This window comes from Dipodomys merriami, unplaced genomic scaffold (genome assembly GCF_024711535.1).
Source record: "Dipodomys merriami isolate MVZ:Mamm:240054 unplaced genomic scaffold, mDipMer1.0.p SCAF_40, whole genome shotgun sequence".
Taxonomy (NCBI): domain Eukaryota; kingdom Metazoa; phylum Chordata; class Mammalia; order Rodentia; family Heteromyidae; genus Dipodomys; species Dipodomys merriami.
In genome coordinates this window covers 7,057,317-7,081,336 of record NW_027205604.1, presented here as the reverse complement: position 1 = coordinate 7,081,336, position 24,020 = coordinate 7,057,317, and the positions used below count along the sequence as shown (strand labels likewise).

At 41.2% G+C, this 24,020-nt stretch overlaps 1 protein-coding gene across 3 annotated transcripts in view; it reads right to left on the bottom strand.

The window, feature by feature from the left end:
• Positions 1–24,020, bottom strand: part of Pld1 (phospholipase D1) — a 152,365-nt gene that overhangs the window by 65,430 nt on the left and 62,915 nt on the right. For all 3 annotated transcript variants that reach the window (XM_069991897.1, XM_069991896.1, XM_069991898.1), the window contains exons 7-11: positions 20,272–20,330; positions 19,139–19,231; positions 11,944–12,096; positions 9,733–9,882; positions 8,333–8,416 (exon numbers count right to left, since the gene is read on the bottom strand). In XM_069991897.1, coding sequence (XP_069847998.1) covers positions 8,333–8,416; positions 9,733–9,882; positions 11,944–12,096; positions 19,139–19,231; positions 20,272–20,330 — 539 coding nt within the window. The remainder of the gene's footprint in view (positions 1–8,332; positions 8,417–9,732; positions 9,883–11,943; positions 12,097–19,138; positions 19,232–20,271; positions 20,331–24,020) is intronic.

The window sequence follows — 24,020 nt, the reverse complement described above, 5'->3', positions numbered from 1 at the left end:
AATCACAGTTTCTCAGCAAATGCTATTGGCACCCTTCACTGTGGTAGGTGAACTTTATTGTAGATTACTGGAGTTGCCATGGGACAACTTCATGAAGGAAGAAAAAAAAACAGAACTTTATCCATATAAAACATTTATTTCAGTTAGGGTATAACTCAGTGATAGAGTATAGAGTATCTATGTGAACCTGGGTTCAATCCTCAGCACCAAAAAAATAAAAATAAAAAATAAAAGCCTACCTCAATTTCTCTTTTATACACATGTAAATGGAAGTACACGGGGTTGCCAGCCCCGTGTCCACACTCCCATGCTTGCTGTTAAGGCCTGTCTCCTATGAGGCATATGTATATTCTAAATAGTAGCTTTCTTAGACTCTTGTGCAGCTAAAGCAAAGGTGAGGTGGTCCTGGACAATGAGGTATGTAAGACAGGTTTTCCTGGCCAGCTGCTGGTGGCTCATGACTAGAATCTTAGCTACTCAGGAGGCTGAGATCTGAGGATCACAGTTAAAAGACAGCCCAGGCAGGAAAGTCTGTGAGACTCATTTCTAACCACAAGAAAACCAGAAGTGGAGCACTAGCCTTGAGCAAAAGAGCTCAGGGACGGCTCCCAGGCCCTGAGTTCAAGCCCCATGGTCAACAACAACAGAAAGGACTTTCCTTCTTAATGGAACACACACACACACACAGACACACACACACACACACACACACACACACACACACACACACACCACTGCAAGTACATATGTGCAGGAGCACAAGCATGCCACACCAGCAGAAGGCACTTCCAGCATCAGGCTGCATGACACTTGAAGAGGAGCAGCCACATGAAAGTTCTCAGGGAAAAAACCAGAGTCCTCTGCAATAAACTAGTCATGTCCCCAACCTTCAGCGCTGTCCCAGTGACTGAGACAAATCCTCACTGTTCCAGCCTCCTTCAAGTGATCAGAAAGCAGCCCCAGAGTCTACAGGGCCCTGGGGAGGGGGGGGGTAGCTCTCTCTCTGAACAGGGAAGGAGGAGGGACCCAGACACATGAAACTCTCCAAAGGCAAGAGCAATCCCTGGGCTCTTGTTCCCTAGTGGGGCCACAGGCAGCTAAGAGGACAGGTCAGTCACCTCTCCCCTGCAGTTGGGTTCCCAATTGGTGGGAGTGACATGCACACTTTAAGGTCCCTGTGGGGAAGGAAACACAAACAGGGGGTAAAAGCAAGCTCTTCTCTGAAATCTGAGGCCTGGAGGATTAAAGAAAGCCTCCAGAGAATTCCCGTGGGAACCTGGGAACCGTGTTCTGCTTGCTAAAGTTCTCCACACAGGAACTAGACACATGGGAAGAAACCATTACTGTGCTCTATTTCATTCAGTGAAAAGAATTGAAAAATGAAGTTTCTAAAGGAACAGAATGGGCTAGGAACACTAAGGCAAGAGAGGATTCCACACAGCATAAATGCTTATTATACATTTCATTTCGATTAGGAAAAAAGCCAAGAGGCAATTATAGGCAAACAAGAGGACACACAGCAACTGGTGAAAGATCAAAGAACATGAAAATAAATCAGTTTTAAGTAGGGAAAACATCATGGTGCATCTTTGGCTCTCTGAAGGTGAAAGATAGCAGCTAGTTCTGGGGCCTGAACTCAGGGCTTTGAGCTCTTGCTCAGAATTTGCACTCATAGCTAGTGAGGGCTCTACCACTTGAGCCACAGCTCCATTCCTGGATTTTTGCTGGTTAATTGGAAATAAGAGTCTCTCAGAGTTATCTGACTGTGGGGAAGATCTTCAGTTCTCTGTCTACTGAGAAGTTAGGATTATAGGTATGAGCTACCAGTGCATACTCACTACAAATCATTTTTTTTTTTTTATTTTGGCCAGCAAGGCTAGTGCTCTACCACTTGAGCCACAGCTCCATTTCCAGCTCTTTTTGTAGTTTATTGGAGATAAGAGGCTCATGGACTTTCCTGCTCAGGCTAGTTTTGAACCACAATCAGAGCTCAGCCTCCTGAGTAGCTAGGAATACAGGCGGGAGCCATCACAAGCCGTTTTTATATATACATTAATTATGCATGTAGCAGCTTCAATTTGAGGGGATGTTTTAATAGTTTTTTTCTACAACTCACTTGGGAGCAGGATATTCTACTGGATATTTTGAAAGAGTGGAAGAGAGGTCTCAAATAGTCATAAATTTTAGAATGCAGGAAAAGACAGAAGAAGGATACTTGAGCTCTACACAAAGTGTAATTAGTGGCCACATGGCAGGGGAAGGCAGTAATGACTCTCTGGCTATAATATATCAAGACTGTTTTTACTAATAAACAAGGTTCAAAAGAATGGTCTAATATGACATTTTACTGGACCATGGACATCAGTAATCCTCAGATGCAACATTACTGTGTATCATTAAAAAACAGTTATAGAAATGATATCTGGGAGATGTTATTGAATACAGGATATATCTGAATTTCAGAGACCACAGATGTTAATATATGCCTTTAGGTAAATTCACCCTGTAGAAGGTCCTATAGCTTTAAATATTTTTATGAAAAAATAAAATGTTTAGAACAAATAACCAGAGCAGGGCTCTTATTTAGGTCAATAGAAAATGAAGCAATTACACTAAAAAGTGAGATGGAAGAGACTAATAAGAACTAAAATAGAAACAAGCTAAAAATGGAAACAAAGAACAAGAGAGATGGGCCAGGTATGGTGGCACATACCTGAAAACTCAGTTACTTAACCCAGGCAAAAAGTACAAAATTCTAAAAATAACTAACACAAGAAAAGCTCTAATAAGTTGTTACTGTTTCCAGCCACCCCCTCCCCCCCACACCCTGGTGCCATCGTGGGGTATGAACTCTGGGCCAGGGCACTGTCACTGAGCTTTTGTGACCAAGGCTGGTGCTATACCACTTGAACTACAGCTTTTTTTGGTCCTTAATCAGAGATAAGAGTCTCATGAACTTTCCTCCCCAGGATGGCTTTGATCCTCAGACCTCAGTCTCCTGAGCAGCTAAGATTGCAGCCATGAGCCACTGGTGCCTTGCTGATATTGTTGTTTTAAAAAAGAAGCATAAATTAGCCATGTGATAAAATAAAAGGACAAGAAATTACTATAAGTCTTATAGACATTAACAAACATGAAAATAATATTAAATGGATAATAAACATTATAAATTACTATAGCAGTATTTGTGATAATTTAGATAAAATGGACAAGTCTTTGAAAAAAAAGTTTCTAAAATGGGAATGAAAATAGAAACTCTGATGAACCCTACATATCTATTAAAAACCCAAACTCATACATAATTTAAAGTTTTCCACAAAGGACATTACAGGCCCTGACACTTAACAGATGAAAATTTTCAAATATTTAAGGAAGGAATGTTGATCTTACCCAAATACTTTCAGAAAATAAAGGAGAGAGAACATTTACTAACTCTGTTAACATTTACTCAGCTAATGAGGCCACTCCAGCTGCTAAAAGACAATGCAGGAAGAGAGAAACACACTATCTCTGATAAACAGCAAAGTGAAAATATTGACCAAAACCTAGAAGCTGATCAATAGGACAACAGACCATGGTCAAGTAGGATTATTTTAGGAATGTGAGGTAGGTATAAGAGTTTAAAACAATCAATATAATTTACCACATTGGGAGGGAAAATTAGAGAGAGAGAAAAAAGAAAAGACCAGTTCAAACAGTGAAGGAAAAACTGACAAAATCCAGTAGCCATTCAAAATAAAAACATAACAAATTTTAAGTAGAAATAAATTGTCTCAGTAAAAGGCATCTATAAAAAATGCCTCTCACATTACATATGTTATAAAGCCCTGAATGCTTTCCTCATAATTCTTGGAATAGTACATGGAGATCTATATTACAAATTCTATTCAACATTATCCCTATGGCTCTGGCCAATGTGGTAAGGCAAGAAAATAAAATACAAAGCATGCCACTTTGAAAAGAAGAAGCTAAATAGTCTTTAGTCATAGGTTACAAGATCATAGATGGAAAAAATTCCTAAGGAAGGTACAAACATGACAGCCAGAATGAATAAGTGAATTTAGCAAAATATGTGATTCATATACAAAGGTTAACTATATGTTTAGTTATTTATGCTCTCAGTGACTGGCAAGAAAATGAAGTCTAAAGTATCACAACTATATAAAAGGGACAAAGTACTTAGTGACAAATTTCACAACACTTGCATAAGATCACTACACAGAAATGCACAGTACTGAGAAAAATGAAGTAAGATCTAAATAAATAGCGGAATGTATATTGTTCAATTGAAAGGCTCAATACTGAAAAAGAAACCCAGACCCAGAAGTGTATAGACTGAATGGCATATAGACTGCTTTTCTTTCTTTAGTTCTGTGGCCTGGACAACACCTCAAAATAGTATTGGCACAGAGAAAACTCTAGAAGTCCTCTGGCTCGGGCTTGATGAGGGAGATGGGTGTTTTGTGCTGACAGTCTCCCTCCTTCTCTCTCTCCCCTCTCTCTCACTCTGTCTCTCTCTGTCTCTGTCTGTCTGTCTCTGTCTGTCTGTCTGTCTGTCTGTCTGTCTGTCTGTCTGTCTGTCTGTCTGTCTCTCTCTCTCTCTCTCTCTCTCTCTCTCTCTCTCTCTCTCTCTCTCTCTCTCTCTCTCTCTCTCTCTCTCTCTCTCTCTCTCTCTCTCTCTCTCTCTCTGTGTGAAGGGAACTTTGCACCAGATGGAACGAAGTGTGATGTGTGTGCCCAAGCTGATGTGTGGTGCAGAGCTGGTTAAATCAAACTCACCTCTCTAAACAGTACTGAAATGAGGAGCTACAGGGAAGTAGAGAGCTCCTGAGAGATCATGGAGGGGGATGGAGTCCAGAAAAGCAACTTCAAAAAGGTGCTTATCATCTTCTGACTTAGCACAAGCTGTCCACTGGATCCTAAGAGTTTACGAAGCTGAGCACCTGGGTTCAGTGTGGCCGCTAGGTGGTGCAGTGTATGTACAACAGATCAGACCACCACAGCAGAGACAAAAACAAAAAAAGTAAAAACCCACAAGTTACATTAAAACCACACCCCTGGTGGGCTGGGTTAAACTTTCTGCCTAAACCCAAATAAGCCGAATGCTGACCAAAACAAAAGTAACATTAGATTCCAACAATACTAAGAGTTATAATATTAAATTTTTCTAAAGTACCAAATTACTGCAGAAATCACAAGGAAACAGATGTCAACGGCAAGCTGGATGTTTATCTAGTTTAATTTCTTTTTAGATGAAACAATGTTAAAAATAAGGGAAACACTCATGAAATGACCAGAAAATAAGTCTCCATAAAAAAACAGAAGATACTAAGAGAAGAAAATTTCAAAATGAAAATTTCAAAATGGAAAAATCCACTGCTCAGTGGGTATCTATTACTACAATAAAGATAATAGAAGAATTCAGCAGTAAATTTGAAAATAGACAAATGGAAATTGTTCACTCTAAACAACAAGATATTTCTTAATGAATAGGGCCTCACAGACTGTGGGACTGTATTTAACAAGCAAAACAAATTTTCAAAAACAACACTTTTAAAATGTGTTATTAGAGTTGCAGAAGAAGGAAAAGAGGAAAACACAAAAAAATCTGAAGAAATAATGGTGAGAATTACTCAAATTTGGTTAAAGATATAAAATTACAACCACAACCAGTGCTCAAAGTACCTCAAGCAGAATAAACTCAAATATATAACCAAACTGAATGTAAATTAAACAGAAGGAGCATTTGAAAGCACTCAGGAGAAAAACAAGATATTGTTTAGGAGGGGAGTCAATCACTAAGTGACTGCACATTTCTTATCAGAAATCATGAATGTAAAAGGTAATAGAACAGTTACTTTTAATTACAATATATAAAGATATCCAACAACTGAAAAGACAAACAACCCCATACGTAAAAAGATCAAAGGGTACTAGGTACTGGTGACTCAAGCCTGTAATCCTAGCTACTCAGGAAACTCAGATCTGAAGATCCTAGTTCAAAGCCAGCCCAGGCCTCCAATTAATCAGCAGAAAGCTGGAAGTGGAGGCATAATTCAGGTAGCAGATGCCAGCAATGAGCAAAAAACCTAAGTGAGAGCACAATGCTCATAGTTCAATCCCTAGTACCTACGCCATAAAGAAATTCTGAACATGAAAAGGAGGAGGAAGAAGAGAAAAAAATGTGACCATATATTTCCAAAAAAGTTAAGCAAATGTCCAAAGAGCATTCATGTGCCATCATGAAGACAGGCTGCTGATACCAAATTAAACCAATAAAGTGTTAGTGCACACTCTTTGGGACCACATCTGAAAAATACCCTTGTTAACGGGGAAGTCACCATGAAGATTTCATTTCAGACTTAAATGTAGTGAGAGGCTATCCAAGTGCAGTAATAAATAGAAATCATCTGATTCAGTCTCTTGTTGAGTGTTAAGAAAAATATCATTGTAGGTTCCATCTCTTTATATATTTGCTTATGTCTATGTTTCAGTGTTTATTGTCTTCAAAAGGGATATTATTTTCTTGCAAAAAGCATAAAAGATTATTGGCTTGGGAAAAAAAAATTCTATCTCTGTCTTTATCTCTGTCTCTCTCTCTCTCTCTCTTCTCTTACACACACACCCACATTTGCCAAACTTGCAAAAAATATTCTTAGGGATATAGTGCTGCATTAAGATTGACTTTTTATTGCCTTGTGTTTCAAATATATTCAACAGCATCAACACAAACCTTCTAATTGCGAAGCCATATTCCTTTGTAGTAAGTGAAAAGACAAAGTTGGACCAGGATATGAAGACCAGGACTAAGTTTAGCATCACAGGACCATCAGGGACGTGCCTCCTTATCTAGTCACTATAGATGCTGCAGGACCCTCCTCTACTCCAGGGATGAGGACAAGAGACAATGGGCTTTCTCTCTGGCGCCAGCGATGGGGGTGGGGAAGGAGTTGCTAAGCACCCTACAGTGCACAGGACCACTCCCATAGTGGCAAGATGGAAGACCATTCAGGAATTACTCCATGTGAGTGAGTCAAACAGAAACGGTCTAAGTTGATGTTAGGGAAATGAAACCTAAGATATGTATTCAAATGTTTTTTTTTCTTTCAGGTGATTGTTTCTAACACATTTATAAGGTATTTCTTTGTTGCTTTGTATGTCCCTCCCCCACAGTATAACCCCTGCTTTCACTGTATATGATGTTGGTATAATTTGTGGAGGGAAAGGGAAAAAACAAATCGTTAAAACAGGGATACAGGTGGACCCATTGCAACAATGAGATGTACAAGTCATTAGGTCAAAAATGAACGTTACAACTTTGGTAGGGGTGGGGAAGGAGGATTGGGTGGAGGGTGGGGGGGAGGATGGGTTGGGAAGGGGAAACAAAGGAGGAGGCTACAATGCTTGATAAGAAATGTACTCATTATCTTGCCCATGTAATTGTAACCCCTCTGTACAGTATTTTCACAATAAAAAAAAGAAAACCCATGAAAAATCAGTTCACCTCCCTATTATTTCCTCAACCTCTATCTTCTATAGTTAAAAAAAAATAAATTACAATGCTATTTCCAAATTTCATCTGTAAGATCATATTTGGAAGGAAATAGGCTACAGACAAATAAAGAGCATTTCAGGCAACTAAGAAGATCCCAGAAAGAAATCATATTTTAGATACTTCCATTTCATCTGGACACTTTTAGTCCCTACAATGGGTCTTAACTGTCCAGGCAGATGGGAACTCAAGCCACATTACAATATTCTCACAAACTTTAAGAGCAAAAATTTCAAAGAGCCAGGGAACTTTAGGTCCATGGCTTTAGTAAGCAATATCACTTCCACAGATGATCTTAAAGAGGGTCTAAAAGTTAAAATCTGAGTTATCACCAGAAGAGTTGGCTGGGCCTGGTCATTACCAAAGACATTTGAACTGTAACAGACAAATGAAAGATTTCAACTGCAGAGGGACAACCAGAAGTGTGGTCACTGGACCAGATGACAAACATGCACAGAGGAGAGACCCCCAAGGAGCATCAGCTTCTGTCCTCTCCATAGCAACACCTAGAACTGGCTAGTATCCACTACGATAAGCAAGCACATGGGTATCTGCTTCCAACCAGAAAGATAAAGATGAGGTCATTCAAGCTAAATATTATAAGATTATATGTTTAGAGGCCCAGTTTGTTTGAATATTGGAGGCTACAAGTAGTTGGTTGTGACCTGGGTCAAACAATCTGTGGGCCCCACTAGTTTTCATGATGGAGGGTTCTGAATGAACATGGTACCTTGGTCAATTTTAAATATAGACAATTAATTTTCTTGGGTGAATACTAACCACCAGTCTGTGATAAATATCTCCTCGCTGGCTTCTTCCATTGCATTTGCCACGTCTTCAAAATATCCCTTGGCGTTAACATACCTGAAAGACACAGGGTTGGGGATTCTGTTTTTGGATGACTTTGTTCAACAAAGCAAAATGAAAATGAGCATACCCTACAGTAAAACAAGACAAACGACACTGTCTGATCTATAACATCATCAGGTTTTTGCTCATGTGCAAAAGGAAAAGGAAAGTTAAAATTAAAAACACAACATTCTGCCTATCACCTAGGAAGGGCAGAAGGCAGAGAGACATGAGCAACCTAATTCTTCTCTTCTCAGAGAACAAATGGACTGAGCCTCATTATCAGAGGGGACAGATGAATTCTCCTATCCTATTGAACGTTTGGAACTGAAAAACAGATTTTCATCCATGGCAGACAGGGTTGGTATGATTTTTATTTGAAAGAAACATCTCAGCAAGAGACTCTCTTACATTAACCAGCAAACACTCTGTCTACAGGTATGGCTTAAGTGGTAGAGCCAGCTCTGAGTAGGCAAGCCAAGCAAGTTCAAACTTCAGTCCCATAATAAAATAAAATATGGTGCCAGGGGCCAGTGGTTCCTAGCTCCTAGCTAAGCTACTCAGGAGGCTGAAATCTGAGGATCAGGGTTGAAGTCAACCCAGATAGAAATGTCTGTGAGACTTTTATCTCCAATTAACTACCAAAAATAATACAGAAGCTGGGCACTGGTGGCTCATGCCTGTGATCCTAGCTACTCAGGAGGCTGAGATGAGGATTCCTGTTCAAAGCCAGCCCAGGCAGGAAACTCTGTGAGACTCTTATGTCCAATTAACTACCAGAAAACCAGAGGTGGGGCTGTGGCTCTAAGTGATAGAGTATCGACCTTGAGCAGAAAGAGCTAAAATACAGACCCTGAGTTCAAGCTCCACAACTGACAAAAAAAAAAAAAAAAAAAAAAAAAAGCTGGAAGTAGAAATGTGGCTCAAGTTACAAATCAGTAGTCTTGGGCAAAAAAGCACAGGGACAGCTCCAAGGTCTTGAGAGTGGCACAATCGGGGGGGGGGGGGGGGGGGGAAGACATAGTAGGAAGTAAATTCGATTCCCCAAATTATGGGTAATGAGCTTTCACTTTATATTACTAAAAAAATATGAAATTAGCACTAACTTTAAAGTAGCTAAATTCACAGTGAAAAATCTTACAAACAAAATTAGGGAAATGACTCTTCAGTCACATGTCCTCAGCTTCAGGATGGCCTCCATGCGAACCTTGTTTGATACAATGCATAATCTCCTCAGGGTTTTGAAAGTGCATTCCACGTGAATTTATACCCCTGTGACTTCAGATGGCTCCCATGGACCCCTGGTGAGCCCAGGAGAAAGAGCCCCTTACCATTTGGCTAATGTGTTCTCCTGGATGGCTGCATAAGATCCGAATCGGTGATCTTTGAGAAAGTTGGTGCCGTGTTTCTGGATGAACTCTTCTATGGCCCCTCCCCACCACCGAGCGTGTCGGTAGCTGTTGCATTTTAAAATAAGTGTCCTTTAATGAAAGGGAAAGTGGTACAACATTGTAAGTGTGCGTGTAAATGTCATGATGAAATCCACCCCCTGCCTAACTAATGTATGCTGATCAGCATTAATAATATCAAAGACAAAATGTGGGCCAAGTGGTTACTGTGTCATTGAGCATGCCCTGTTTGATTTGGAACCATAGCAAACGAGTTGAAGTCCATCCCTGGGCATCTGGAGAGACCATCCTGATTGTGGTTTAGGAGAGTCATTTCTTCTCACTGCTAAGTCCTCCAAAAGCTAAGAAAATGCCATAGTTCATCCCTCTGATCCCAGAGCAGGCTTTAGAAGATCATGAGTCAATTCCAACTAGAGAGAACCTCAGAGGACTTGCACAGAAGTTGGGAAGGAAAACAGCACTATCTCAGCTACTGCATATGGTGTGAAGCTAAGAGAAGCCATCTTGTTCCAGTGAAGGAGCCAGCTGTAGGGCTGGGGCAGATCCACAAATGACAGAGAGAAGAAAAACAAGCCCAGCATGGGTGACTGACTCCCTCGGGTATAAACAAGTTTGTGTTTTTCTGGCACAAATAACTAAACTTGAAAATTAATGAACAGCTGAAAACAAATTTTAGAATAGATTACAGAAGGCCAGGTAGAGTAGCCCACACATGTAATCCTAACAAATGGGACCCCATTGGGGGGAAGGGGGGAGGCAGCTCCAACCTTGGAAGCTGGGGAGCCAGGATGAAAAGGCCAGGATGTACTGGGAAGAAGTTGCAAATAAAGCAGAGACATGGGGCCTTGAATTACCCCTGGAGTTGTTGGAGTGCATGTGCCAGGAAGGAGTCTGGGGAAACCCAGGAGGAGGCTGGGGAACCTAGCCTGGAACAGATCCATTTGGCCATGAAGCTCATACAAGAAAGAGAGGGAGGGGAAAGGGAGAGTTATGGGGACCAATGTGAATGTGGCCCAGTCCTGTGGGCCTGTGGAAAGCAGGAGATAGGGGCCAGCCAGGAGGCTGAATAGCAGCATCATGGTGTTTCCAATAACAATCTGAAATATTCCCTTCTCATAGAGAAACAGGATCTTGATACCCACAGCCATACAGCATGTATTAGTGATGACATGTGTATCTTTGTATAAACTGTGTAAGGAGAAATGATATAAATTCATATACATGAGATATAGAGATGAATGCAGGTACACACACACACACACACACACACACACACACACACACACATACAGGGCATGATTACTATCTTCCAAAAAGAAACATATCCACACACATGCACTCAAGAGTAAAATATAACATATAAATAACTATAATACTCACGTGTATATTTGAACTTGAGTATTTTTTCTCAAAAATCTATATATAAGCAGGATTTCTATAAATCACTTTTTAGATTTAAAAAATTATTATTGGATATTTATTGATTTATAAATGAAAATTTTATTAGTTTTATACCGTAAATGATTACTTTTTTGGCTACTTTGGTAAACTGGTAAATGGAGTAGAATGTTTTGTTAAAGTATTGACATGCAGAGTCATTAATTCTGACTGTGTTATATAAATGGTACTCCATTCTTACAAATATATTCAAGGCAGCCAGTTGGGGTGGGGTACACCTGTAATCTAGCACTCAGGAGGCTGAGGTGGTAAGATCCCAAATTTGAAGTCAGCCTGAGATACATAATGAGACCTTGTCTCAGAAAAAGCAAGGGCTCAGCCGATACAGCACTTGCCTAATGCATAGAAGGCCCTGGGTTCAACTGCCAGTGCAGAAAAACAAGACATGTCATATCTGTACACATATATACATATATATATATATATATATATATACACACACACACGTCTTGCTTTCCTGCATATATATATATATATATATATATATATATATACGCATATTAGTATATATGTGTATACAGACACATATATTTCCTCACTTCTGATTCAGGATGTGTTCTAAACAACAATTTTCTAATATTTATTCAACTCTCTTCTCCCTTAAAGCTGAAAGAAAACCTCTGTTTTTAAGAGACTTTGACAGGAATATATTTTTTTAATATCTGGCATTTCTACCTTGAAAGATTATCGATTCGAACGCCGTACTTGGTTTCTGTCTCCTTCCGTCCCACCTTGATCTGGAACTCCTTGTCCACCAGCAGGACAAAGGCGATGGCCCCGCTGTCGGGTTTCATGTAGAGTAAGAAGGAATCTTTCACTATCAGCCACCTGCATGAGGGGGACAAACATTTTATGTGAACCTGCAAGAATAAATAGTTATGACACTAGCAGACAGTGTATTAAAACAGTGCTCTGTTTTACATGGGGACTTATTGTTTAAAAATCACTAAGAAACAATGGCTGGGGATGTGGCTCAGTGGTAGGGTGCTTACTGAGCATGTGTGAAGTATTGAAATAGAAGGAAAAGAGGGAGGCAAAGAAAAGAAGGGAGAGAAAATGGAAAGTGAAGGGAGAGAAGTAGCATTACCATGAATGCAAATACCACTACACCATTTCTACTATCTTTCACCAAGAATTGACAGTATACTATTCAACACAGCTCATTAGTTTGTCAGCCTCTAAGGGTGCAGCCCTGGCATGGGCAGGGGTCTGGTGGTGGACAGAGGACCCCAGCCTTAGAAGGACACATTAAGTTGCTGTTGACTAACATTCACTATCATGGAGAGGCAAACACATTTATTGGTCTGAAGAAAAATTCCCACTTACAAGATTCAGCCAGCAACCAGTGTTTCACATTGTCTGTTGTTCCTTACACATTAGTTGTGGCTTAAGAAATGTTGAGAAGCTGGGCACCGGTAGCCCATGGCTGTCATCCTAGCTACTCGAGGAAGCTGAGTTCTGAGGAACACAGTTCAAAGCCAGCTTTGGCAGGAAAGTCTATAAGACTCTTATCTCCAATTAACTGGCAAAAATCCCAGAAGGTGGAGCTGTGGTTCAAGTGGTAGAGCATAATCCCTGAACAAAATCAAAAAGCTCAAGGATAACACCCAGGTGCCGAGTTCAAGCCCCAGGACTGGTTAAAAAATGAAGAAGAAGGAGGAAGAGGAGGAGGAGGAGAAGGAGGAGGAGGAAGAGGAGGGGGAAGAGGGGGAGGGGGAGGAGGGGGAGGGGGAGGAGGGGGAGGGGGAGGGGGAGGAGGGGAAACCTTTGATAAATATTAGCAGAACAAGCATACATTACTGTGCTTTACAGTGACAACTCAGTGAGGGTGGGCACAGGCTGGCACCAAGGATGAACATCCCAATGAGTCTGTGCTTTAGAAAGGATGAAGGGAAAGAGGGCTTGGTACAGATTGGTACCCCAGTCTCAGAGAATTTCTAGCAAGTTCATGGTTGTTGACTGGGCTAGCACCCACTTTCTGAGTCGTAAAGATAAAGGTGGCAGGTTCACACTGATCATGGGGAGAGCAAGAAAGAAGAGACAGGAGTGGATTATAGTGTGTGCTTGCATCACTTGGCATGCCAATGCCATATTTATCAGATGGAAAGACACCATGTATTTCCCACTGCCTGTCACTGCATGCGGGTCCAATGAACCCATTCAGAATGGAATAAAGCAATGAAAGGCATGATGTGACACACCTGATAGAGCAAAGCACTCTGGGTAACTGCATATGATAGAGCAGGTACTGGGGCTTGAACTCAGGGTCTTTTGCTCTCTCTTGGTTCTCTCCCTCCAGGCTTACACTCTGCTACTTGAGCCACACCTCCACTTCCAGCCTTTTGTTGGCTAATTGCAGATAAGAGTCTCTTGAATTTGTCTGCCCATGTTGGCTTGCATCTGTGATCTTCAGATCTCAGCTTCCTGAGTAGCTAGGATTATAGGGGTGAGCCACTAAAGTGGCTCAGACATGTAGCTACAGTTGAGCAAACTTGGCTGAGGCAAAAAGAGAAGATGGAACCCCATTTATAGGAAAGTTCCCTCTTTTGTCTGGCCTGTGGTGCAATCCAGAGAGCAGACATTGTGACCCTGGCTCGGCTGTCTGGCATTGCTGTGTTACACTGCTGACCAAGAAGGGGCATGGGCTCTGGAAGCCATACTGGCAGCTAACAGCCTGGGAGCTATGTCAAACACGCTGGACATGCAGCTTTGCCTGTGTGGAAGTTAAGGGGATGTGAATACCACCATCAGCTAGAGCTTGGACCAGCGTGCCCAGCATGGGTACTGCAAAACAGATAGGAGAAATACTCCAGAGACCCACGCTCCTGACGTAATCCCAGGGCCAAGGGCAGCAGAACACGTCCTTAGGTAGAAGAAGCACACAGGTGTCCTTGTGCGGGTGTGCAGGGTGCAGGGTACCTGCTATTGAGGCGCAGCAGTGGGGGGGAGGAGGAGCGGGAAGCAGGCTGTGTCCACACGTCAGAATGGGGAGCTTTGACTGTTGGCAATAGCTAGGATATGGAAACAACCTAGATGCCCCACCACAGATGAATGGATCCAAAAATTGTGGTATCTATACGCAATGGAATATTATGCAGCCATTAGAAATGACAAAATAATGGCATTTGCAGGGAAATGGATGGAGCTAGAAGGAATCATGTTGAGTGAGGTAAGCCAAGAACGAAGAGACAAACAGTACATGGTCTCCCTGCTAAGTGGATGATGAATCCAAAATGTTAGGTGATATGACAAAACTAACAGGACTTAAGAAACAAAGAACTCCCACTCATCTGGTTGAACCACTACTAAATATCCCCATGCTGCTGATCACATATATGGTATATAACATATGAGCACCGTTATATATTACAGACTGTGATAGACAATTTGCTCCAGGAAAGTTAGAATGAACTTGTGACTTTAAATGAGCATCATTATTCCACAATACTGTGAATTTCCGGAAATTAAGTAATCACTTAATCACAATCAAAAAAAAAAAAAAAAGAACCTTGGGGAAGGGAGGGAGGGAGGGGATGGTAGGGGGAAAACAATGGAGGGGGTAACAATGTTCAAGAGGAAGTGGAAGTGTACTCATTACCTCACTCATGTAACTGTAACCCTCTGTATAGTATCTTTACAATAAAAAAAAATATTCACAAGATTATAAACATAATTTCTATTATAGTCTAACATTTTGGGGTTTTCCTTTTGCTTTTATAAATAAAAGTTAAAATGAAACATAAAAAAAAAAAAAAAAGAATGGGGAGCTTTGCTCTCATTCACACGGAGACTCCAGTAATGGAAATAAAATTAATGCATTCTGCCCAAGCAAGGCTAAACCCACAGGTGAGTTGCACCCTAAATGGAAGCTCCCTGCTCCCCCAATGTGGGCAGGCTGGAATGCCATTTGTGAAACTCTTTTCATGCTTGCCCTCCCCTTGTGTTTTGGTCAATAATTTTTCTTTCTTTCTTTCTTTTTTCTTTTCTTTTTTTTTTTTTTTTTTTTTTTTTGGTTTGTACTAGGACTTGAACTCAGGGTCTCATGCACTCACTCGGCTTGTTTTCTCACAGCTGGCACTCTTTCCACTTGAACCATGCCTCCTTTTTGTCATGGTGATCCAGTCTTGCAAACTTTTCTTCCTCAAGCTGGTTTTAAACCACAGTCCTCCACATCTCAGCCTCCTGAGGAGCCTCTTTAACAGGAGGCAGAGGACTGGAGCTCTTGCCCTGGGGTCCACCTCCCCAGGCTCCAGTCCCAGCTCTGCCCTTTCTTCAGCTAATTCCTCTGCTGTTCTCTCCCACTGTGCTTCAGACTTGCCAAGCCTGCTCACTTTCTAGCTTTCACATTTGCTGTGCTTCTGTCTAGAACATTCCTTCCAAATCAGCCCACAGAGACTCTGGTATTGCTGATCGGAGCCTTAGTTTAAACATCTCTGTATAGGAGATCACTGCCAACCTCCAAACATGGTCCTCCATCCCCTGTAAGTAGTGGTTGCTGCAATGGGTCACAGTGTGGACGACAGCATTTAAACACGCTCACTGCCTAAAATGTTCAGAAATGCATTTCTTAACATCTCCGCAGTTCTCTCCCTTAAAGCATTATTTGAGCTGAGAAATTCAACTTCTAGTCTATGGCCAAGGGCAGAGAATTTGCTCTTAGAGCAGATGTTGGACACCGTGGGAGAAAGTGTTTCCAGAGATGGTGTTGTAGGGTTTCCTTTCTACTTGCCCAGGGGACAGGACGGCTCTTAAAGGGAGTTGGAGTTTAACAGCTCTGTTTGCTTTATCTCCATGTGTCAAGCCAGGATAAACATGGGATCAGGTAGCTTTCTGTCTCACATAAGACAAAAGAGAGCTGTGAAAGTCACCTTTGAAAGTGAATCCCAAGCCAGGCACCAGTAGTTCACACCTGTAATCCTAGCTATTCAGGGGGCTGAGATCTGAGGATTGTGGTTCAAAGCCAGCCTGGGCAGGAAAGTCCGAGGGACTCATCTCCAATAAACCACCAGAAAACTGGAAGTGGCCCTGTGGCTCTAAGTGGTAGAGTGCTAGCTGTGCTAGCTTTGAGTGAAAAAGCTCAGGGACAGCACCCAAGGCCCTGAGTTCAAGCCCCAAGACTCACCAAAAAAAAAGAAAGTAAATCCCAACAAAATAAGTATAAAAAAAATGGGCACATAAAGAAAGGGAGGACAGGGCCATTTGTGCAGACATAAGTTTTTGTATATACAATGAAATTGAGAAAAATAAGGGAAGGGGTGAGTTGGGAAGGGTGAGTGAGAATACTGAAAGGTATGATCAAGATACACTGTATTCATAACCTGCATCCTTGAATGGCAATTCCTTTGTACAACTATCTAAAGATAATAAACATATTTTTTAAAGTAAATCCCACTTAGGCATGGATAGTCTGCTACAATGAGAAACTTCCTAAACTAATCTTGTCAGCTAAACGTTACTATTTATATGATATTTTAAATCCATCAAATGTGATTCCAGAACGATGAATATGGACGCAAGGCTTTAATTTTCACAGACTGACACAATTTAAAATATGATGCATTTCCTTGTAGGAAGGATTTTTTTTTATTGTCCTGGTTGAAACATGATTTAACATAAAGTTTTTAAAAGGGCATATTTCTTCTAGATAGCCAAGTCTCCCTTGCTGTCCCTGCTCCTATTTCTCACAGAAGTTATAACTCAAGAGTCAGCTCCTCCTGGAGCCTTTCCTTGGCCTGGTGTAGTGGCTCATGCCTGTAATCCCAACTATTTCAAGAGAAGGAGACTGGAAGGAACCACCACAGGAAAAAAGTTAGCATAACCCGTCTCACCCAAGTTGGGCACAGTGTGACATAAATAGGAGGCTAAATAGGAGGATCGTGGTCCCAGGTTTGTTCCAGACAAAAATGTGAGATCCTATATAAAAAAATAACTAAAGCATAAAAAGAGAGCTGAAGGTACAGCTCAAGTGGTAGAATGCCTGCCTAGCAAGAATAAGGCCCTGAGTTCAAATCCCAGTGCCCTTACAAAAAGCTTTTCCTTATATAGCTTTTCCTTGACTGTGTGTTCAATAGCCTGCAGCCATTTTTCTTCCAAAGCTTTCATCACTCTTGGGATTTTTATCAACTTCCTTCCTGCCGAGCTCTGGGAAAGTGGGATCTGGCTTGCACAATGGCTATAACACACCCATGAATGACCCAATTCACCACCAAGGCTTCTTTCTGTTTCCTGAGTGGCTGCTTAGCGGCGGGGTGCCCCTGAGGTAAGCCGGAATGAGGCTGAGATGTCTCCAGCAGCTCATCAGGAGCTAGCAGGGAGGTAGAGGCTGGAGGAGGCAAGGAAGTGTTGTGGGTGGTGTTAAAGTCACCTTCCTGCTGGACTGCTTTAGGAGACGGCTCAGAACATGCTGAAGATTCATCACAATCCAGGAGAGAGCTGACACTGAGTCAGAGGAAAGGATGGTAATGTTGGCATTTCTATTCTGCTCTGAACACCAGCAGGGAGCTCTTACATCCCAGAGCGTCTCTGGATAAAAGACCATTGGTGCTTAAACACTGGTTGGAGATGCTGTGGTTAGACTAGCAGCTGACTTAGACACAGAGATCCAGCACAAGGAATCTGTGCAGGGTGGCAGAGGGTTGGGAGAGGCCTGGGCTGGGACAGGGAGACCTGACAGGAGTAGGCTGGGAGTCCTCCTTCCTAATTCTGCTGCATTGGGTTTCTTCTCCTGTAGGCCTGCATCTGGTTGCCATGACAATGTGCAGCTGGGACATCCTACAGCGGCTCTCCCCTGCTCTTTCTTCTACCCTTCCTCACTCGGCTTCCTGGCACTACCCAACTTCACAAACTTCTGTGCTCCCATAAGCTCAAGTAAGTCATGGGGTTCCTCATAATTTGGGGTGAGAAATCTCAAGTGGGAGTCTCTGGACTTCCTTGATATCATACCCCAGATTTATTCAAGTTAAGGGGTTCATGTGAAAACAAAAACCATTTCTAGAATCTTACTGTCATTTATAAGAGAAATGTTCTGTTTTCTTCAGTTTAGTCTTCTGATCTTTGCCTTGTAATTTCAAACTCAGAAAGTAAAAGCCCAATTTGATGGTAATTTCTCTCGGTCATATGTTTTTTTTTTTATGTTTAGAAGTAGATCACTATGTTAGTTTTATATGTTTTAAATATACTCAAAGCTCAATTCTGCATTTACATATGAGCTCATTTATCATTTTCAAGGTATACAGAAATAAAAATTATGTATGTATACATACACATTTCTTTTTTTTTTTTAGGTTCTGAAGTTTTAACACAGGTCCTCAAACTCATTCAGTTTACCAGCTCATGGCTTGTATACTACCACTTGAGCTAGGCCACCAGTCCATCTTTTTGCTGATTAATTATGGATGGAATTTTGTGGATTCTTCTACTTGGTCTGACTTCAAACCTTGATCCTCTAGTTTTCTGCCTTCTGAGTAGCTAGGATGACAGTTATGAGCCCCTAGCACCCGGCTTTATGTTGAACATCTGTTCATCTGCTCATTGGCTATTAGCATCTCTTCTCTGGCAGACCTCTGGCTGACTGGGTTATGTTTGCTTCCTTCCTTCCCTTCTTCCCTTCTTTCCTTCCTTCTTCCCTCCCTCCCTCTCTCCCTCTCTCATCTCTCCTTTTATTTTTTGGATTGAGAGTCGAACCCAGTTCCTTTGCACATTTTAAGCACTTACTCTACTAGTTCACCCTCCTCTAAGCCCCCTCCTGCTGTTTTTTAAAAATGTATTTAGTATGTTTCAACCACCTTGTATAACCTTTTTGAAGTTCAGAAATAAACACTCCCCCAAAATATCTTGCTTATTAAACAAAGTCAAAACTCTGGAGTCCTACCTTTTTGACCATCGGTAGCACGCCCGTCCCTGGCCACAGCAGTTCAATCCTGGAATTCTGTGTCCCCCAGATCTTTTCATGACCATTCCTTCTCTGAAAGAGACATCGAATTATCCCATCATTACCCCATCGTCTTCAGACTTTCAAGTCACGCTCAGCTGAGCCTCACACTTGGGGCCACATAACGGTGTGGCTCTTACTTCACTTTCCCTTTCCTCTTCCTCCTCCAATCACAGTTCTCTTTCCGCCATGTTTGTTAGCTTGGAAACACTGGCAGCCAACCATAGAAGTGCATGAGGCAGAAACAGCCCTTTTAACATTTGAAGCTGTGAAAATTTGTCAGACCTGAATTCAAGCCCTCCAGACACTCCAGCTCCTGGCTCTAGATACTAAAGGTTCCAATCTTGACAACCTAACACAGACCCAATGCAGCTTAATGCATGAAAATGTTATCCTGAGGCTTATCCTTCTGTACAACTAATTTACCCTAATGAAGAAATGAAAAGAAAAAAAAGACTGTGTATTTCTCTGGGGTTCTACCACTGTTAACACACAGGGTTCACCCCTCATATCCCAGCCCACCTCTGTACCCCTACATACTTAGGTCTAACAACTGAGTCCGGCCCAAGGAAGTAGAGTGAAGCTACTGGCTACTAGAATTGCTTTGTTCAGATGGCAGCTCCTTTGTACAACTACTTAAAGACAATAAAAACTAACTATTTTTTCAAAAAAGAACATGCTAGTTTCTTGATTTGGAAAGACATGACAAAGAAAGCAATTGCCACTGAAGAAATGAGCAATTTTAAAAGAATTAGCAGTTTTTAACTTACTAAACATAAAATTTTAAGCTCTTCTTATGATCAAGATCCAATATTATAAGGGAAAATAAACATGTAACAAATTCCCATCTAGTCACACATCATATTTTTACATAGAATTATTGTTAATCATTATCAAAATGAATGATGGGTAAATAGGTAACTTCCAAATGTGATTACAAGAAGGGATCTTCTATTTACTGAAGGATGAATGAGCAGGTTCTTTCAGTTACTCTAAGTCTACTGGAGAGAAAAGCCAATGTCAAATGCCAATCAACTTTTCACATTCTCTAAAGACCCAATATGGGAACTTACAGGCCCTTTGGTCCCAAATCACGGATAAAAGACAGCTGGCTTATATCAAGGAATTCTGTCTGAAAAGAAGAAAAAAATATCTTTAGAAAGCAAAAGAAATTACAAAAATATGGACTAATATTGTAACATATCAACCATGGTGACTTTATAGACAGGAAGATCAATAACAATGGTATTGCTCTAAGATAAGGTTGAGCCAGGGCCCTAGTGGGTCACCCCTGTAATCCCAGCTTCTCAGAAGGCTGAGATCTGAGGGTTGTGGTTGAAAGTGAGCCCAGGCAGGCAAAATGGAAGAGATCTTATCTCCAGGTAACCAGTAAAAAGAACGGGGAAGTAAAGGTGTGGCTCAAGTGGTAGAGTCAGACTTGGGTGGAAAAGCTAAGAGAGAGTTCAAAGCCCTGAGTTCAAACCCCAGTACCAGCACAGGGGAAAAAAAAAGAAAGAAGGGGGAAGAAGGAGGGTTCGTGTTTGCCTGTGTCTTTAGACCACATCAGAGACACCCTGGATAGAAAGGCAAGGACAAAAACAGATGTGCTCCCAGAGTCTAGAAGCAGCAGGAAGGGAGAGGAGACATGGAACCACATCTGAGGGAGGAAGCTGCCAGTTTCCAGTTAGGTGTGGGAGCCTTCACATGAGGCCGTGCATGTCCTGGCTGAGGGGACCTCAGGATTGTAACTGGAGTAACTGGTGTAAGTTACTGGTGCCTTCCAGGATTATAACTGGGAGTAACAAAATCAAGCAAGCTGTCCTTGAGATTTCTTTTTTTTTTTATTTTATTTTATTTTTTTTATTGTAAAAATACTATACAGAGGGTTACAGTTACATGAGTGAGGTAATGAGTACACTTCCACTTCCTCTTGAACATTGTTACCCCCTCCATTGTTTTCCCCCTACCATCCCCTCCCTCCCTCCCTTCCCCAAGGTTCTTTTTTTTTTTTTTTTTTGATTGTGATTAAGTGATTACTTAATTTCCGGAAATTCACAGTATTGTGGAATAATGATGCTCATTTAAAGTCACAAGTTCATTCTAACTTTCCTGGAGCAAATTGTCTATCACAGTCTGTAATATATAACGGTGCTCATATGTTATATACCATATATGTGATCAGCAGCATGGGGATATTTAGTAGTGGTTCAACCAGATGAGTGGGAGTTCTTTGTTTCTTAAGTCCTGTTAGTTTTGTCATATCACCTAACATTTTGGATTCATCATCCACTTATCAGGGAGACCATGTACTGTTTGTCTCTTCGTTCTTGGCTTACCTCGCTCAACATGATTCCTTCTAGCTCCATCCATTTCCCTGCAAATGCCATTATTTTGTCATTTCTAATGGCTGCATAATATTCCATTGCGTATAGATACCACAATTTTTGGATCCATTCATCTGTGGTGGGGCATCTAGGTTGTTTCCATATCCTAGCTATTGCGAACAGTGCTGCAATAAACATGGAGGTGCACGTGTCCTTGTATATTGGTTCCTGTTGTTCAGGGTAGATGCCTAGAAGTGGTATGACTGGGTCGTAAGGGAGGTCAATCTTTAGCTTTCTAAGGACCCTCCAGACTGCTTTCCAAAGTGGTTGTATGAGTGTACATTCCCACCAGCAGTGTAATAGCGTTCCTCGTTCTCCACATCCCCTCCAGCATTTGTCGTTGGCTGATTTATGGATGTGGGACATTCTGACTGGGGTAAGGTGGTATCTCAGGGTTGTCTTTATTTGCATTTCCTTCACCACCAGGGATGATGAACATTTCCTCATGTGTTTCTTTGCCATTTTTATTTCTTCATTTGAGAAGTCCCTCTTTAGTTCCCTTGCCCATTTAGTAATTGGTTTGTTGGGTTTGGGAGGGATTAGTTTCTTGAGTTCCCTGTATATACAGGATGTTAACCCCTTGTCTGATATATTGCTGGTAAATATTTTTTCCCAATTAGTTGGTTGTCTTTCTAGCTTGGTTGCGATAGCTTTATCTGTGCAGAAGCTTTTTATTTTAAGGTAGTCCCATTTGTCGAGTCTCTCTCCAATTTGTTGTGACCCTGGGACTCTGTTCAGGAAGTTCCTTCCTGTGCCTATTAGTTCAAGTGTCTCTCCTACTCTGTCCTGCAGTAGTTTCAGAGATTCAGGTTTAATGTTAAGGTCTTTAATCCATTTTGAGTTGATGTTGGTGCATGGTGATAGGCTGGGGTCCACTTTTAGTTTTCTGCATGTGGCTGCCCAGTTTTCCCAGCACCAGCGGTTGAAGAGGCTGTGTTTCTTCCATTGTATGTCTTTGGCTCCTTTGTCGAATATCAGCTGGCTGTAGGCCTGTGGGTTTATTTCTGGATCTTCTATTCTGTTCCATTGGTCTTCGGGTCTGTTTTTGTGCCAGTACCATGCTGTCTTTGTTATTATAGCTCTGTAGTAGAGTTTGAAGTTCGGCATGGATAGCCCTCCCATATTGTCTTTATCCCCTAGAATTGTTTTGGCTATTCTAGGTCTTTTGTTGTTCCATATGAATTTTTGGACTGTTTTCTGTATTTCAGTGATGTACGTCATTGGGATTTTAATAGGAATTGCGTTGAATTTGTATATTAGTTTTGGAAGTATTACCATCTTTACTATATTAAGTCGGCCTATCCAGGAGCATGGGAGATCTTTCCATTTCCTAGTGTCTTCTGCAATTTCTTTCTTTAACTTTTTATAGTTCTCATTAAATAGTTCTTTTACATCTTTGGTTAGGTTAATTCCTAAATATTTTATTTTTCGGGAGGTTATTGTGAATGGGGTTGCTCCCTTTATTTCCCTCTCTTCCTGTACATTATCAGTGTATAGGAAGGCAACTGATTTTTGTGGGTTTATTTTGTATCCTGCTATTTTGCCGAAGTGATTTATGATTTCTAAGAGTTTGGGGATGGAGTTTTTGGGATCGTGGAGGTATAGTATCATGTCATCTGCAAAAAGGGATAGTTTAACTTCTTCTTTCCCTATGCGGATCCCTTTAATGTCTTTTTCTTGCCTTATTGCCCTGGCTAAGGGTTCTAGGACTATATTGAAGAGGAGTGGAGACAGTGGGCATCCTTGCCTTGTTCCTGATTTTAGGAGAATTGGTTGCAGCTTTTCCCCATTAAGTATAATATTGGCTATTGGTCTGTCATAAATGGCTTTTATTGTTTTTAGAAATGTTCCTTCTATTCCTATTTTCTCCAGAGCTTTTAGCATGAATGAATGTTGAATTTTGTCAAAGGCCTTTTCTGCATCTATAGCGATAATCATGTGATTCTTGACCTTGGCTCTGTTGATATGTTGGATTACATTTATTGACTTACGTATGTTAAACCATCCCTGTGTCTCTGGGATGAAGCCTACCTGGTCATAATGAATTATTTTTTTTATGTGTTTCTGGATTCTGTTAGCTAGAATCTTGTTAAGGATCTTTGCATCTGTGTTCATCAAGGAGATTGGCCTGTAATTCTCCTTTTTGGTTGGGTCTTTGCCTGGTTTGGGGATGAGTGTGATATTGGCTTCGTAGAATGAGTTTGGGATAGCTCCTTCCTTCTCTGTTTCTCTGAAGAGCTTGAGGAGTATGGGTATTAGTTCTTGTTTAAAGGTCTTATAGAATTCTGCTGTGAATCCATCTGGTCCTGGGCTTTTTTTTGTTGGAAGACTTTTGATAGCTTCCTGTATCTCATTATAGGATATTGGCTTATTTAATTGGTTAACTTCTTCTTTGCTCAGTTTGGGCAACTTGTATTTCTCTAAAAATGCATCCATTT